At 40.3% G+C, this 17,831-nt stretch overlaps 1 protein-coding gene across 3 annotated transcripts in view; it reads left to right on the forward strand.

Moving 5' to 3' along the window:
* The window catches only part of FIG4 (FIG4 phosphoinositide 5-phosphatase), a 57,270-nt gene that overhangs the window by 12,183 nt on the left and 27,256 nt on the right, over window positions 1-17,831 (forward strand). For all 3 annotated transcript variants that reach the window (XM_081000379.1, XM_081000380.1, XM_081000378.1), the window contains exons 5-12: window positions 433-483; window positions 2,863-3,011; window positions 4,823-4,951; window positions 7,122-7,222; window positions 8,197-8,359; window positions 9,432-9,529; window positions 15,443-15,576; window positions 16,425-16,541. In XM_081000379.1, coding sequence (XP_080856505.1) covers window positions 433-483; window positions 2,863-3,011; window positions 4,823-4,951; window positions 7,122-7,222; window positions 8,197-8,359; window positions 9,432-9,529; window positions 15,443-15,576; window positions 16,425-16,541 — 942 coding nt within the window. The remainder of the gene's footprint in view (window positions 1-432; window positions 484-2,862; window positions 3,012-4,822; window positions 4,952-7,121; window positions 7,223-8,196; window positions 8,360-9,431; window positions 9,530-15,442; window positions 15,577-16,424; window positions 16,542-17,831) is intronic.

The following is a 17,831-nucleotide window of genomic DNA, read 5'->3' on the forward strand; positions in this document are numbered from 1 at the left end:
ACTCCAGGTAAGTTTGTGTAGGATTGCTGCCTCATTTCCTTACCTTTCAGAGCACTGGTGGGAAACCTTTGGCCTACACTGTTTTGGCCAAGACTCATCACCTGACATTGTATGAAGTCTAGTATTGTCGCTTGTCTTTATACTGGTGCATTGTCATTAACTAAAGTTTTGGTGTTTCCTTCTCTTTCATGACTTTTTTTTCCTAGGGTATGTACAGCTATCATATGCTCTCCTGGCATCTTCATTCTTATAGAGAGGATATAGTTTTGAGCTCACAAACCAATATAAGAAATATTCAAAACATGTTCAGAGCTAATGAGAATGACTCTTTGACTGATAGGATGTTTCATTGTTGGTGGAGGGGCTAAAGTATTGGGGCTATAACAAAACACACCCTTGCTTTATGAGAATATTGTCTTACTGTGTCTTTAGATACCTTCGAATATTTCAGAACGTGGACCTGTCTAGTAACTTTTATTTCAGGTATGTTTTTCATTTCAAATGATTATTAGAATGTTGAAATTGGTTCTTAATTATGGAACATCCAAGAATTCCTTCTCCATTATCTCTCTCACAATCCTGCGGAAGGATAAAGATGTCTGAAGCATTTCCATTTAGAAACGCTCACAGGCAACTTATTTGTTGAAACAGAATGTGCTTGTTGCCTACCACTGTCCAGGTCCTAGGATCCTTCTGCTCTCTCTTGTGAAATTCAAGTCAAGTCAAGTAACCTTTATTGGCATCACATAGGAACATTCAGATACTTACTTGGCAGGGGAGACACCTTGATCATATGTGAAATTGTCTGAGCCATTCTTGTCTCTGGCTCCTTTACCTGGTTGCCATTAAGTCCCCTTGATCACTTTTTCATGTAGTTTGACCCCTGCAGTGGTGAAGGTGGAAGTTCCAAGGATCAGTGGGCACAACTCACCACTTACAAAGCTAATGATGGATGAACCCTTCCATCTCAGTTTTTAGAAAGGGCCTCAGCTAAAACAAGTTATTTTTCTCTGTGAAATCTGAAAATGACTAGTATTATTTCTGAGCCCATTCTGAAATTTGCACTCCTCTGCATTCCCAACCATTTCATTGAGAGTGTGACAGGAGCTAAGTCTTCTTCCTCCTCCTCCCACACATCAGAGCCCTGCCCCATCATCCTTTTTTCTTATCACAAAATGTACCTGGGTGAGATCTCCACTAGTCACTGCTGACTAGGATCAGGGGCGGAGGGAGGGGTGTGTGGTGGGGGTGGGCTGCCCCGGGTGTCACTACTGAGGGGGGTGACAAAATGCCAAGCAGCACTCACCGTGGGGCCTGAGCCACACGTCTCCCCTGGGAGAGACACAGTGGCTTGGGCATGCACAGACTCCAACGCTGCCCAAACGGTCCGCCCGCTGCCTCTCCCTCAGCTGTAGGGCGGCTGAGTGGGAGGAAGCAGGCAGACTCTGGCAGCCTCACAGAGTGTCCTGCCCCAGCCCCCGTGACCTGCCCTGCCCCGGTGGGTGGCTGGCCCCGCCCCTGGGCGCAAGGCACATGCGCTGCCCCAGGCACCCCAGCGGCTTGCTTTGCCACTGCCTAGGATACAGAAAAACCAGTATCTTAGGTGCCAAGAACCATGGGGCATGTAATTTCCAGCAATTCTGTTCCAAGTGTCCTGGAATACTACATTTCCTGAGATACCTAGCACCTGGGATGCTTTCATTTCAGTATTTCGGGCATCAGGATGGGGGAGATGTTACAAAGAGGCCTCCCAAGAGGCTTAACTGCAGCTGCAAACAGTTAAGCTTTGGGCAATGGGAAGGAAGAGTGAGGGACTGAGCTCATGATGAACCAAGCCCAAGCTCCACCAAAGTTACAAGTTATCAGTTTCAGCACTCCATTTAATAACAAAGCTGCAGGATTCTTGTTGTTGTTGTTTTATTTTGTAAATGTCTGCACCACAGGATTATCATTTTTACCTTGCATAGCCAAGTCAGATCAGTTTCAATAAAAGTGTCTATTCTTGGGACTGGTCTGGAAGCTCCATCTTGTGCAAAACGCTGCAACTAGACTGATGGTAGGAACAGGCTACTGCCAGCACATGTCTCTGGTGCTTAAAAGCTTGCATTGGCTGTTTACGTGTTTATGGGCCAAGTTCAAGGTTCTTGTACTGTATTACAAGGCCCGTAATATCTTGAGTCCAGAGTACCTTAAGGACTTCCTGATTCCTGATATCCCTGCCCAGCCACTAAGAACCTGGGGGGTGTCTCATTAGTGGTCCCCCATGGCTCAGACGCCCAGCTTGTATCCACCAGAAGCTACACATTTGGTATTGAGGACCCAGATGAGATCAGATAGGTGTCCTCCCTTGTTGAGCCTTAGTCGCTTGACAAAGACCTTTCCATTTCAGCATGCATTTTAATGACGTTTATGTTTTTATGATTAATTTTAATGGATCTTATCCACTGCATGCTTTTTTGTAATCTTTATGCACACTGCTCAGAAAGTCATGTGATAAAGCAGTATATAAATAGCTGAAATATTAAATAAGTAAATGTTTGTATTTTGCCCTACCTCCAAAGGATCTCAAGGTGCATAATAGAGTTATTCCCTTTTATAATCATAGCAGCCCTCTTAGGCTCTGATGATGAGGGACTAGACATGGTCACTCAAGTTGTGTCTTGACTGAGGAAGAGCTCATGTTCTGCCCACTGCACCCCACTGACCCTTCTGTACCATATTGGATTAGGCCCGCCCAAGGCATATGCAGAAGCCATAACACCTGAAGGTAGCCTGTTTTGCATTTGAGCAACTGTGGACCTGTATCCTGAATTATGTCAAAAGCGCCTCTACCATTGTATTTCTTTTTCATCCTGATTTCAGCTACAGCTATGATCTGTCCCACTCTCTTCAGTATAACCTTACTGTTCTGAGGATGCCTCTTGACACACTAAAGGCAGAAACAACTCGAACGAGGCAGGAGAGTTTTGATATTTTTGAAGATGAGGGACTTGCAACTCAGGGTGGAAGTGGTGAGTGTGACTTAAATAGAAATAAGCCATCAGGCATATATTTGGAATTATTTCAACAGCAGAAACATCTAGCTCTTTGTTATTGATTGTTGTAGTGTTGTAACAGCTCCAAATTAATGAAAGATTACATAAAGGGCCAATTACAGCTAGTGGAGTTGGTTTTTTATGTTTTTGACCAAGACAATGTCTATAAAAGATTAATTGCTTATTTTGGTAAGTTAAATGGTAACTCAGGAGAATAATTGGACATGCTGAAATATTTTTTGGGGGGACAATTGATTATTCAACTAATTTGAAGGTTTGACAGATACAAATTTATGCATGAAGCATTAATCTGTCTTCCGTAGCATTTAAATAGTGTTAATAGCTACTGCTGTTTTGTTCAACAGTGCCAAATACTGATGGGAAAATAGGGTAGTGCTGTTTTATCTTGTTAGAATTGTAGTGTTTGGGAGCACTCATGAACTTAAGCCTTTCATTTTATTTTTGGATCAGCAATGAAAATTAAATTTGTTTTTAAAATTTCAGTTATAGGAAAAGAGAGGGATAAGTTACTGGAGGGAAAATGTGGAGAATTTGGGTCCTGTTTAGACATTCTTAAATGGTATCTGTGGAGGGGCTGCCTGTACGGGCCTCCACCTGCAACCTTTGCATGTTGAGTGGGAAGGATTAAAGGGGAATTGTCAGTGCATATGGCCAAAAATGGTTACAATTCTTCCCTAGGTACCATTTTGCAAGGAGGATTGCAACCATGTTTGCTCAAATGCAAGTTCAATTTCCCTTCATGTTTCCAGTCAATATGAGAAGGTTGGGGTGGAGGGGCCAGGGCCAGCAGGTATACCCCTACAACCCCTCCACAGTTAAAATTTGAGAGTCCATGAGTAGGGTGTTGGTTTTTTGTCATAGCTCCCATCTCATCGTGAAGGGAGTAAGCATGAGAAGCACTCATGTCGGCTATCCTGGAATCTTATAGAATCATTAATAATAATTAGATGAAGTATCACTCATGTGGGTAGTTTGTAAAACTCCTACCATTTTTGGGGTGGGGGAGAAGCATATATAATGACTCTCATTCTATAATGTTTGAAGGAAATCTGGCTTTCCTATATGCCTCTTAATACATCACCCTGGGATCTTTGGCTAAAGGGAGATATGTAAATTGAATAAATGATAAAATTAATAATAGTATTGGGGAACTTTGTTTCCTGAGACTAGCTTGAGCTCCTGCTCCCATTTCACCTTTATAAGACATAGACTGTAATTGTAGTACAGTGGTATCTCGGTTTACATACGCTTCAGGTTACAGCCTCTGCTAACCTAGAAATATTACCTCGGGTTAAGAACTTTGCTTCAGGATGAGAACAGAAATCATGCAGCGGCGGCGCAGCAGCAGCAGGAGGCTCCATTAGCTAAAGTGATGCTTCAGGTTAAGAAGTTTCAGGTTAAGAACAGACCTCCAGAACGAATTATGTTCTTAGCCCGAGGTACCACTGTATATGACTAAAGTAGAGTCCTGCTGCACCAGACCAAAGATTTGTGTAGTCGAGCATCCAGTTTCCAACAATGGTCACCCAGAGACTATTGACATTGTTTCTGTTTCCTCCTGACCTTGAAAACAGTGCAGAAACTGAGGGGTGAGAGCATTCAAAATCAGTGATTATGAAAAAGATCTTTGTTCACTGTTTAAGATAGATAAAAATAGATTATCGCCTAAATACGTATGCAATTGATTTGAGTTGGGAACAATCAGTCTGATTAAAATCCACATTGAGCACACATACTTACCGTTTTTGGTTGCAATTATTTTTCAGGTGTGTTTGGAATTTGCAGTGAACCTTATAGGAAATATGTGTGGAATGGTAAACTGCTTGACATAGTCAAAACCACGGTTCATCGAGACTGGTTGTTGTATATTATTCATGGATTTTGTGGACAGTCAAGTATCCTCCTACTGTTGGTGATTTATGTTTACTACAGTAACAGCAAATTGAAATTGTAGAAAGAGAAATGAATTATGGTAACATACAATATAGTTGTTGTTCAGCGTCTTCGGACATGCTAATTAAACCCATTCACAAATTAATTGCCTAGTTCTTTTTTTAAGGATCTTTCTTGGATCTAATTGCTGTGAAAAGGGGACATGAGTTTTCAGTTTTCATCTGCTGCATAGATAATGAAACACAATGAAGGAAAATTCCTATTCCAAGCATGCATGTTACGAGAAATCGTCCATGGGCTAGTATTGCCAGTAAAGAAATAAGGGCTTGATAATAGCTTAATTTACCTATCACAGTGACCATGTCTTTAACTAGCTCCACTGTGAAGTCAGGTCTCAATAGGATAATTGAACAGACTAATTTAGGGGCAGATAGTTGGAAACACAAAAGAGTAGAATTACTATAAAAATACATTAGTTGAAAACAGCTCCAAAATGTGCAACAGAAGGATCAAATAGAATATACACTGAAGCAAATGACACTTTATTTGTTATTTTTGAATTGCAACTAAAAATATCCTGTGTAAAATATTATTTCCATTTGTAGTAGCCTTTACTTGTAGCTCCATATGTTTAAGATTGAAAACTGCAGATATTTCTAAACTTAAATCCCGTTGCATGTGAGCACAGGGCATGTATCTTCCAAAGCTCCCCCTACACCCACACGATTATCAAGGACTATTATTTGTAATACTGAAGCCTGATGCTCAATGTAATATCTGAAATTGAATTGTTGCATAACTATATGTTTAGTATTTGGTTCTTAGATTCTTTTTTAGTTCAATATATATAAAACATTCTGGAAATAATATGCTTTCATTCAGCATTGCTTTTAGAAGGTCATCTAGCCTTAGCATAAATAGTCTTTCTGAAGTAGCCATGGCTACCCTGTACGTTCATTAAGGACATTTATGAAAGAGCATTGAAAGGGGATTTGCTTTTTTTATCTTTCAATTTTATTGCAAAAACCCACATTTCTTGTTTGAGAAGATGCATGGGATTACAAGTCTTTGGCAAAAGTGGTAAGCTGATATTCTAGTCCCACAGTCTCAGGGCTGCTGAATGTTTGAGAGTTCTCATATCTGCTTGAAATAACTCTTTGTCCAGATAAAGTAATCCAAAATACCATATTTTTCGCCCCATAGGACGCACCGCCCTATAGGACGCACCTAGTATTTTGGGTGGGAAATAAAGAAAAAAAATTTATTCCCCCCCCCCAGGCACGGGGCTGGCGCGGGGGAAGCCCGAGCTTCCCCTGACCCCAGCTCCCAGAATAGCCTGCTATCCGCAAGCCTAGGGAGCCGCGCCGGTCTCCCCAGGCTTCTGGACAGCTGTGCGAAGCCCGGGCGCGCTCTTCAGCGCGCCCGAGGCTTCGAAATGCAGGCAGCTCTGCGCGACCCTCCGGAGCCCGGCGCGGCTTGGCACCGGGCTCCGGAGGGTCGCGCAGAGCTGCGCGGACTCCGGGAGCGCAGGCAGCTCTGCGCGACCCTCCGGAGGCCGGTGCGGCTTGGCGCCGGGCTCCGGAGGGTCGCGCAGAGCTGTGCGGACTCCGGGAGTGCAGGCAGCTCTGCGCGACCCTCCAGAGGCCAGCGTGGCTTGGCGCCGGGCTCTGGAGGGTTGCGCAGAGTTGCGCGGAGCCCGGGGGGGCAGGCAGCTCTGCACGACCTTCCGGAGGCCGGTGCGGCTTCGTGCCGGGCTCCGGAGGGTTGCGCAGAGCTTCCTGAAGCCTGGAGAGCGAGAGCCTCTTGCTCTCCAGGCTTCAGCGAAAGCCTGTATTCACCCCATAGGGCGCACCCACATTTCCACTTCATTTTTGGAGGGGGGAAAGTGCATCCTATAGGGTGAAAATACGGTAGTTAAAAACCATTTCTTTTGCTTTTGTTATCAATATTCTTGTTTGAAATGGAAGCCCTGCAGATGACTATATATTAAAAAATAGAATAGAAATAGACTATATCTAAAAAAAATAGAACTCTTCATCTGCTTCAAAACAAGTTACAAAAAGGCACTGAGAGTAGGTGTATTCATGTATATGCCAGGACTAAGGGAAAATTCAAGAGAAATAAGCTAAAGAAATAATATAAACATCTGTAACCCTTAACTTGGCTTCCAAGAGCTGCTCATTTATGGTCGTCCAGTGTACGTCACCCTGATAGCTAGAAGATCAAGTAAATTTGCTGGAACACGGTTTCTGAAGAGAGGGGCAAACTGTGAGGTAAAATAGATCATTATCTGTTTTTTCACTGTGAGAGTTTCATGAAGACATGTTATTGCTATATAGAGAATAAGACCTTGATTCCTTTAGCTTTGTAGCACATGTATTTTGCCTCATTTGGGCAACGATACAAGCAAATCTAAAACTTGTAAATCTTGGTATTTTTGAGGATGACATTTATAGTTAAAAATTCATGTGGTGTATTTAATGTGCTTAATTTTTTTAATGTAAAATACTGGAAACCCTTGGGCTTTAGTGAGTGTCCTTGAATACAGTGATCTAATTTACCATATATCTTTTCTAGGCTTTGTTGTGCAATTACAGGTATACTACAATTTTCTAATCACATTGTGCATGTTCACATAGGAACATGCCTACTTATGCCTATCGGTGCAACTACCATTGGCAAGTAGCCCTAAGGGAACATGGCCTTCAGATGAAAATTGTTTCCCATTCCTGAAATAGACTTACAAGCCAGCGTATACCCAGGATCCTTATTCTCAAGTGGACGTTTCAGATGATGATTGGATTCCATTTGAACATCAAGGTCTAGGGGATTATTCAGAATTGTCTGTCCTTAGTTCTTTTTGTTGCCTAGAGACGCTGCTTACCTATATAGGTAAGGGAACAAAACATCTGGGACCAGATAAAGCATATTTCAGTAATTAAATTCCTTAGGCTTATACCAGGCAGTCTTCTAGTACACTCATGGGCCTCTGGTTTGACGCAGCTATGGATTTAGGCTGTTCAACCTGAAAATGTTTTTGTAGAAGAAAGCAAAACTAAAATTAATAGGGCGTTCTTCCCAACAAATTTGTTTAGGTCTGGAGTTAAAAACCTTAAAGTTGGATTAAGAACAAGTGCATTTGTTCAGCATTGCTTTAACTACGATAAGTCTGATGAATGGGTGGTATAAATGTCACTTACGAGGATGCGGCTGAAAATGTGATGTCCTGGCTTTTTTTTTGGTACAGGGAGATGTAGCTAACGAAGTAGAAACTGAACAAATACTCTATGATGCTTCAGTGATGTCATTTTCTGCTGGAAGCTATTCATCTTATGTCCAAGTGCGGGGTTCTGTCCCTCTCTATTGGTCTCAGGATATTTCAACAATGATGCCTAAGCCACCAATTACATGTGTGTATACAATATGTTATCTTAGAACTTGTACAGATGCCTACTGTCAAATCACTAGCTCTCATTAATCCATTCCATTGCACACAGGGACTATAAATGTTGTCCTTCCAAGTCGCAGACAAGACAAGGAATTTTTTTTTTTTTTGCGCACATGCATAGCAATTACAATGAAAAGAAAGTAACGGGACATAGGGTGTCAACTAGGTATCTCTTTTAATGTCTAGCTTGATCAGACATCTATTCCAAGATCTATTTCTTCGACCTGTTTGGGCTCCACTATTCAGTCCCTAAACCAGGTCTGATTTTTCAACTGAAGGCGGTTTTGCATAGGGTTTTGCCCAGTTCCCCCTACACACAGCTGCCCCCAGTTTGCAGCCTGGCAATAAAATTACAAGGATTGTAGAACCACAATTGTACCCTCCTTTTGGAATTATTTGCCCAACATTTCCTTACCTAGTGCTTCCATAAGCCTTAGTAGCTTTCATTTCTATTTTATCATTTTAAATGGGAGTTCCAGATTCTTTTTTTTCTTTTTTGGTTGTCCCTTAACAGTCACAGATCAGGAATAAATATATATTTAACAAAAGGCTAGCAGGCAAAGAATTTCATCAGTCTGAAATAAACCAAAAAATGTTTCTTTCTCCCTACATTGTAATTTATTTACAAGTTTATTAAGCTTGCTAAAACTTCATAGTGTGTGCTTGACACTGTAGTCAAACGCTCCCACTCCTATGCCAGCCTGAATATTTTTGGAGACTGCTAAAACTTGGCACATTTAGTGGTGTAATTCCCAATACAGTGGTACCTCAGGTTACATACGCTTCAGGTTACAGACTCTGCTAACCCAGAAATAGTGCTTCAGGTTAAGAACTTTGCTTCAGGATGAGGACAGAAATCGTGCTCCGGCAGCACGGCAGCAGCAGGAGGCCCCATTAGCTAAAGTGGTGCTTCAGGTTAAGAACAGTTTCAGGTTAAGAACGGACCTCCGGAACGAATTAAGTACTTAACCCAAGGTACCACTGTAACAAAATACTTTAATCACAGTCCTCCTAATAGTAGTTCCTTTTTCTAGTGGATCAGGCTGACCCCTATGCACGTGCAGCTGCTCTTCATTTTGATCAGATGCTCCAGAGGTTTGGCTCCCCTATCATAATTTTGAATCTTGTAAAGGTAAGGCACGGTTTTATCTCAATTTATTCATTTATTCATTAAGCTAATGAACTTTTCATATATTCATTTCCTTGTGTTCATTTCTCAGAGAGAGACTATTGAAATCAAGATGCTGGCTCTTAGAAGAGCAGTGTTTAGCACTTAAGATGCAAAGTAGGTTTAATGATAAGTTCGTGTGTACAGTGATAGGCAAGCTTTTGAAGTTAACAGACTTCATGAAAAACATATCTGGGAACAATGCAGCTTCCACCTTTGATTTTAATTTGCAGATAATTATATTTTACTGCTTTTATTATTATACTGTTAAGAACATTGCTTTATGTATTCTAATTTCTTGAACATTCTCGAGGAAAGGCATCTGGATCCAAGCTACATTAACTGAAGATTCCACTGCCTTCTGTTGGTTTAGAAAGAAGGCTGGTTCTCTCCCTATCCCTTCTCCTAGTCCCCATGAAAAGCAGCTACAAAGGATCCTTCAAGCTTCTGAAGCCCATTTATAGGGGGCAAGTAGGTTTTAGGCCACTTTTGAGGTGTCAGCAAGTGCCTTTTCTTTATAACTTACCAGTGAGCCAGTTCTTCCCACTGAAGTGCTTAAAAGTGGGATAATCTGTTGAACTGTCACATGAAATAGAGACTTTTGTGCCCTTTTGTAGGTTTCAGCTATGCCCTTTGGTATGAAAAGTGCTTGGAGCATTTATGTAAGGTAAAAAAGTAAAGGACCCCTGGATGGTTAAGTCCAGTCAAAGGCAACTATGGGTTGTAACACTCGCTTCAGGTCAAGAGAGCCGGCGTTTGTCCACAGACAGCTTTCCAGGTCATGTGGCCAGCATGACTAAACCGCCACTGGTGCACAGAGGAATGTGATGAGTACCGGAGCACACAGAAACACCATTTATTTTCCCGCTGCAGTGGTACCTATTTATTTACTTGCACTGGTATGCTTTCAAACTGCTAGGTTGGCAGAAGCTGGGACAGAGCAATGGGAGCTCACTTTGTCATGCGGATTTGAACCGCCGACCTTCTGATTGGCAAGCCACCTGTGCCACCTGTGTCCTAGCATTTATGTAGCACAGTTCCTGGATATCTTTATCCTGTTTGCAAACAGATGGTACAGATCCCCCATCCTTGTGAAACCAGCCTCTTCCAAAAATCTAAATGTCTGCAAGTGCCATATGTACACTATCTACAGACCATCTGCAGTGTTTGACAGCCTTCAGCAAATGATGCATAGACATAACTTAGTGAGTGCTGATGTGAGGGAGAATTGTACTCTGAGGAAGCTTGCATGATTCACTACACTCTTCCTTGAAGACCAATCCAAGTCTTAAAAGTAAAATTGGAGTCCTAATCCACTCCCATTCGTGATGTATGTAGCATTTTTAGGCATTGTGTGCCAGTGTTTTATATTTGTGATTGTAAGCACTTCTACTAGAACTCAGTGGCTAGCATAATTGTGGTATCCAAATAAATAAAGTAAAAATAATGCAAAAGTCATTTTGGAAAGTGAGGGCTCATTCTCAAACCAGCTCAACTCTGACAGCTCTTTTAGGCAAAATCTGTCTAAAACTAGTTCATTAGGGAGTAGAAATATCTTCCCAACAGTAATCTAAAGCATATAATACATTTTGCATATTCTTTCTCATCAATCTGACTGGGTTTCCCCAGCCACCCTGAGCAGCTCCCAACAGAATATTAAAAACACGATAAAACATCAAACATTAAAAACTTCCCTAAACAGGACTGCTTTCAGATGTCTTAATTTACAAAATATCCTTTTGATCTGTGTAGATCATAAATTGGATTGAAGGAGCTGTGTCTTGGGAATAAAATAAACCAGGCTACCAAAATAGTTCATTTGTTTTCACTTGCATTGTTCCAGGGCTCTTTCAGAACAGCTGTCAACAGCCAATTCAACACTCCAAAATGCATTTGCCTAACAGGATATGCAAGTCCCATAAGAGTCTTTCAACATCCCTCTTTCTCCATCTCTGTCAGCTTCTATTTGTGGATCCTCCTGGGAGAAAAATAATATTAGTTCCATTATTTCAATATATTGTAAAGCTAAGTTAAACAGATACATGTGAGGCTCTACATGAGGCTTCTAAACAGAACAGGGCACAGCTGAAAGGAAATTTAATGTGTATAGAGGTAAGCATTTTTTAACAACCAAGTTTTTAGTGCTTAAGTTCAAACATAGTAAGTTGTAAAAGACTGATGTAGCAAAAAGGGCAACTATTAAAATGTTTCTCTAGGTGCCAAGACTGTGGTGCTCTAGAAGGAACTAAATCTTAGGAACTTCTGTAACATTCTGGATAAAAATATTTCAGGATACCTTTACAGAAGTTTGAAACTCTGTAGTATTTCAAGAAACAGTTGAAAAATTCCAAACCAGTTATTCTAGCTTTCCTTCCCGGCATCTGAAGAAGGAGGGGTGCCACAAAGAATGACTAAGCTGGTTATCGGCAGGAACTTTTCATCTTGAGAGAATAAAACTGGAAAAGATGTAAGGCGACTCTCTGATCAGTGTCAGCCACTGGCAGCAGTGTTTCTGCCACACTCCAAAATCCCTCATGGGATGGTCAGTAGAATCACTGAGTGCATAGCATCTGTGCATCGTTACTTAGTGCATCATTGATTGGCTGCCTAGATAGACATATTTTCTAGGCAGTGCAGGCACGGGCAGATTACACGCACATGGCATGCTCAGAGCATTAGGGTGGAAGCAAAAGGCTGTAGCGACAAGAGCTGATGATTCATATGTGTTCTCTTTAAATTGCTGTACCCAGCTTGTAGAGGAGAACGTGGACCCAAGCCAGGTGTTTCTTGTCATAGCTCTTTAGAAACTGGAAGAGATGGGGGAAAGCGGCAGATGAGACCAAAAGATACATTATAATGCTGAAAACAGCTAGAAAATAGGGAAGCAACAGATGGAAGAAGTTTTCAAGCTATCATCAAAATATTAATACAAATTCTCTTTATAAGTCCAGGTGCTTGCTTGTGGGTGTGCTAACTCAGCATTAAGGCTTTTGGAAAGCAGACACTTTCTTTGGTACTTTATATTCTTGAAAGCAAATGACACCTAAGGAAGAAAAATCCACTTTTCTGTTTAGACAATTCCCTTGTCTCATTTATACTTTCTTTCTGGTGCTGGTCATTCTGCCTTAGTATGTTAAATATGTTAAGCATTTGCTATATATAAAAAAAAATCCAGACATCTACCCCTACCTAGTACATCCAGAATTGTGGCAAATCTTTATGTCTGTTGTATACAAAGAACAAGAGCAGTAAAATTTTCTATGTTTCAAGTCTATCCTTGGAGAAGGGTGACTTGACTCATATTTTGTTAGGCATATTTTAAATTGAGCATCATTTAAATTATTATAATTATTCCAGTACCTGAACTTTCATACATTAGTTTTTGCCTCTGCAGTTCTTGTATTATGACCTACTAGTCATAGAAAAGATGTGATAAATAGTGTGTGCTATTTATATCGGACTGAATGGTGCAGCCCTATTGAAAAGCTTTGAGCGAAAGGCCTGCTGAATAATGCCATGGCTTGATTAAGCCAGATGCTGCCCTTCACTATTGTATCAGTGTATATTATGGTTATTTACTCCCTTGGGCTAATATGACCATGATGGTCAAAACAATAACAATAATAAATGGAGAAGAAGAGTATCCCAAAAGGTAAACATAGACCAGCCTTTGCCCATTAAGTGCAAACTGAGTTGACTATATAGGCTTTGTGTGCCTTAGTGTCTTGCATGGGCTTATTAGGGGCAGAAAGTTGACTGCCCTATGCATGCATTTGTTGTCAGGATGAGAGGGACAATTTTTCCCCAAAAATCACCTTGATCCCTGTGCCACTGACAGAAGATGCTGCTAGATCAAACAGCCTTCTGTCGGAAAAAAGGACACCATTTGCTTGGGATGATGACACAAATATATCACCTTTGAAAACATTCTGTAAATAATACTAGGAATGTTTTTTTAAAGGTACAAAAAAAGAAGAAAGGTTTACACTGACAGCATTTTGTAACATATGTTTTAGGTGCATAATTAAAAGCTTGCTCTACATTTTTGAATGCTATACTTGTTAAAATGTCTACAGTGGAAGTCATGATTACATAAAAATGCTGAAAAAGTATATCCCTAATTATTTTTCCTTTCCACATCGCATTAAACAAACAAATGCATTTTTTAAAAAACCCTCATTGATCTGAAGAGAACTTCCAAATACTTGAATTAGAAAGCCTCTCTGGTTGATTAGCAGTTAATTTAATGCTTCATCACATGAACAGGATACTATTTCCCCTTCCCCCTACACACAAGTGGTAAGAGAGCATTAATGTTAACATCCTTGCATCAAGCACCCACAGGGAGACACATTTGCAGCCACACTACAGAAGCCCTGTGAATGATTCACATGGCAGAGTCATGTGAGCCTGGATACACAGTATAGTTCTAAACTCAATCTAAAAATACAAGAGCCACAATGATTTTGTTCCCTGTTATGTCTAATGTTGTTTACAACGGCCTCGTGCTTGGCTTCTTAAAGGCCTTTTTGAATTGGGGGGATGTGTTTACGTTTTAGTCACTGGATTTATACAATTAAAACTGGCATTTCGTGAAATGTGCAACAATGGTGAAGTAAGGACAAAAAAGAAATTTAAAAACCTATTCGAAAGTGTTACTAATTATGGATATTATCTAGTCTTGGACTGAGGAAGAGGATTTATGATAAAGACCAGCCTCTTGAAAATCACACTGTTAGTACTTCAGTATATTTTTATATCAGAAGCACTGCAAGTTTGAATTACTAAACAATAGTTGTATATTCAAATATAATTTTTTCCTTTCCTTTCCTTTCCTTTCCTTTCCTTTCTTTATTTTACAAGTCCAAGTATGGATAAGTTTAATTTATTGAATTGCTTCATAAAACATTCTTCCTCTAAAATTTGTATGGAGAAATGTTTTAACCATGGGTTGAATACAATGACTGTGAGAGTGGAAAACAGCTGGGCATGCAGTGGAGGCTGTTGCACTAGGGCTACTGGGCATAGACCTGCCAAGGAGAATCTCAAACAATTTATAAATATCCCCAGTCTCAAAACAATACACTTTTTCCTGCCCCACAGACATTTTATACTTTCATTTGAATGTAGAGCAGTTCCTGGAGATACTTATTTCAGGCCCATACATTTGTCAGAACTCAGAATTTTCCCAAAGTGTAGCTGACATTTCTTATACTACTTGGACTTCTATTTCTCATGGCAACATTATCACTTGAAGTCACTGAAGAAAAAGAGTAGCTTAATACTTAATGAGTATTAAGGAGATCGTTTCTTCCTAGCCCATTCAACCTAAGCCCTCAATACAGAGGTACACCTGGCACCTTCATTACATACTTTCCATTGTATCCTAAATACAATACACCTATTCGCCTTGACCTTTGACACTTGATACATATATTTTAGGACCACCCGTTTATTTTGATTGCAATCTGTTCCAACTATTTTTAATACTGTATTTTAAGCATGTCTTAGGATCTCATGATGAATGGCAGATGCATACTCTAAAAAATAATAACATATGCTAAACAATAGTGACTCTTCTTCTTCTTCTTCTTTTTTTGCATTGTTACATGTGCTCACAAGATCCCAGGACCTTGCCTTTTTAATTGAGTGAAATGAACAGATTTTTCTGTCAATTTAAGGAGGCTTGAGACAGTGATTCTCTTCATTATCTTAAATCTGTGATGACCCCCAGAAAGGGCTGCCTACACTTTGTGGGGGCAGAAATAAATCCTACCCTGCTGTATCATTTGCAATATTTGTGTTCTCTTTTTTGTTCAGAGTTAACATTACTTTGTGTATGTACTACCATGATCAGTTAATTTTTCCCTTTTGAAGGAACGTGAAAAACGGAAACATGAAAGGATATTGAGTGAAGAGCTTGTTGCTGCTGTCACCTACCTCAATCAGTTTCTACCTCCTGAACATGCAATTGTATATATTCCATGGGACATGGCCAAATATACAAAGAGGTATGTGTTTTATTACTAGAGCAGCACATGACTCCAGATGTTAGTTGGGACAGAGGGAACTTTGTCATAACTCTCTTCAGAGTGTGTCTTTTGTGGCCCTGGAGATGAAGTTCCATTTTTATATTGTTCATTTAGTGTATCATGGGAATGTAAATGAAGTGTGAGTCATTTGCGTTAATTGGTACTGTTTGGAAATCAAGCCAGCCAGCTCTGCATTTCAGAGGCTTTTTGCTTAGACTTTAAAGCACTTCATGGGTGGAATTCCACATTGTGCTATTACAAATGTTCAATCGGTGCAAGTATTTCAGCTTATTCCCCCTTTAGTGTTTTGTCCCATGGTAGCTATATTGTGTTATACCCTGCTCCCCATGGCAGCCATTTTGTAACTGTTGCCCACAGCACTTTCTCAAAATTCCAACTGTATCAGATAGTCCAAAATGGATTGTGAGTACTTTTACATGAGTAAAACTAGCAGAGTTGTTTGATTGTTTGTGATCCATTCTTCTGGAGATGCTGTAACAGGAATGGGAAATCTCTGGCCCTCCAGATGTTGTTGCACCAACTCCTGTCATGGTGGTCTGTGGCTGATGAGAGTTACCAGTTCCCCATCCCTTTTCTATGAAAATGATTTTGCCACAGAGAAATGGAAGTAGTTAACAGGTTATTCTTTTATTGATAGTGTGTTGCTATCTTCTTTTTAAACTTTGGTTAACATTGCTTAGGGATACAATGCATGCAGAGTGCAGAAGAGGCTGGTGTTTATTGAAGTGATTTTTTTTTAAAAGATGTTCTTCCATGAGAGTAAATACAAACATGTCTTCAGTGTTTTTGCTTTTATTTCCATCTAGCAAACTATGTAACGTCCTTGACAGGCTGAGCGTTATTGCAGAGAATGTAGTGAAGAAAACTGGCTTCTTTGTAAGTCGCCCTGCTTCCTACTGCAGTGTCTTGCGCCCAGATGAGAAGTATGTATGTGGGAGAATGCTCTCTTGTGTATAATTATTTTAAAAGATTTCTAAAAAGTGGTTTGAAATCCACATTCATTTATTACCGATGTAGATAAATAGAAAAGTATACTCCAGATATTTCATAACAACAAGGGGTAATCATTGTTTGTCATACAGTAGTGTTTTATTATTTGTGTTGTCAGCAAATCTCCTATACCTTTAATTTTATACTTTCTTGCTTTCCTGGGAGATGATAAACAGTTCTAAGAACATTAATTGAAGGTTATTTGTAAGCAGAAGTCGGCTAAGCTTTTCTGGCTGCTTCAAGAACACCAATTTTATGCTCCCTTTTTAGTATAGTAAGCCGAAAGTTCAAATCTCATTATTGTGTTTATTCATTACAACTATAACCCACATTTCTTCCATGGTCGAAGTAAAAAAATTCCTTCCTGTAGCACCTTAAAGACCAACTAAGTTAGTTCTTGGTATAAGCTTTCGTGTGCATGCACACTTCTTCAGATACACTGAAACAGAAGTTACCAGATCCTTCTATATATTGAGAAGGTGGGGAGGGGTATTACTTAGAAGGGTGGTGGGAATTGGAGATTGGCAGATAGCTGAGATGAGCCTGTTGACGACTCTTAACGACTGTAATAGGTCTTACAGGAAAAGGCAAGGGGTGAGAAGGTGAGAAATGGCTTAGTCATGTATAATGAGATAAGAATCCGATGTCTCTGTTCAGACCAGGTTTCTCCATTGTTTTAAGTTTGGTAATGAGTTGTAATTCAGCAGCTTCTCTTTCCAGTCTATTTCTGAAATTCCTTTGTAGTAAAACAGCTACTTTGAGATCTTGTATAGAATGTCCTGGGAGATTGAAGTGTTCTCCTACTGGTTTCTCTGTTTTGTGATTCTTGATGTCAGATTTATGTCCGTTTATTCTTTGGCGTAAGGTTTGGCCTGTTTGTCCAATATAGAGAGCTGAAGGACACTGTTGGCATTTGATGGCATACACAATGTTAGACGATGAGCAATTAAATAGTCCCGAGATGGTATGTGTGATGTTGTTGGGGCCAGTAATGGTGTTGTCCGGGTGTATGTGGCAGCAAAGTTGGCATCTGGGTTTATTGCAGGCTCTGGTGCCAGTGTCCGTGTTAAGTCTGGTTGTAGTATTATTGTGGGTTAGGAGTTGTTTAAGATTGGGTGGCTGTCTGTAGGCAATGAAAGGTCTTCCTCCCAGAGCTTGAGAAAGAGAACTGTCATTGTCCAGGAGAGGTTGTAGATCTCTGATGATGCGTTGAACTGTTTTAA

Source organism: Podarcis pityusensis (genome assembly GCF_964106645.2).
Source record: "Podarcis pityusensis genome assembly, chromosome: 3".
Lineage (NCBI taxonomy): Eukaryota > Metazoa > Chordata > Lepidosauria > Squamata > Lacertidae > Podarcis > Podarcis pityusensis.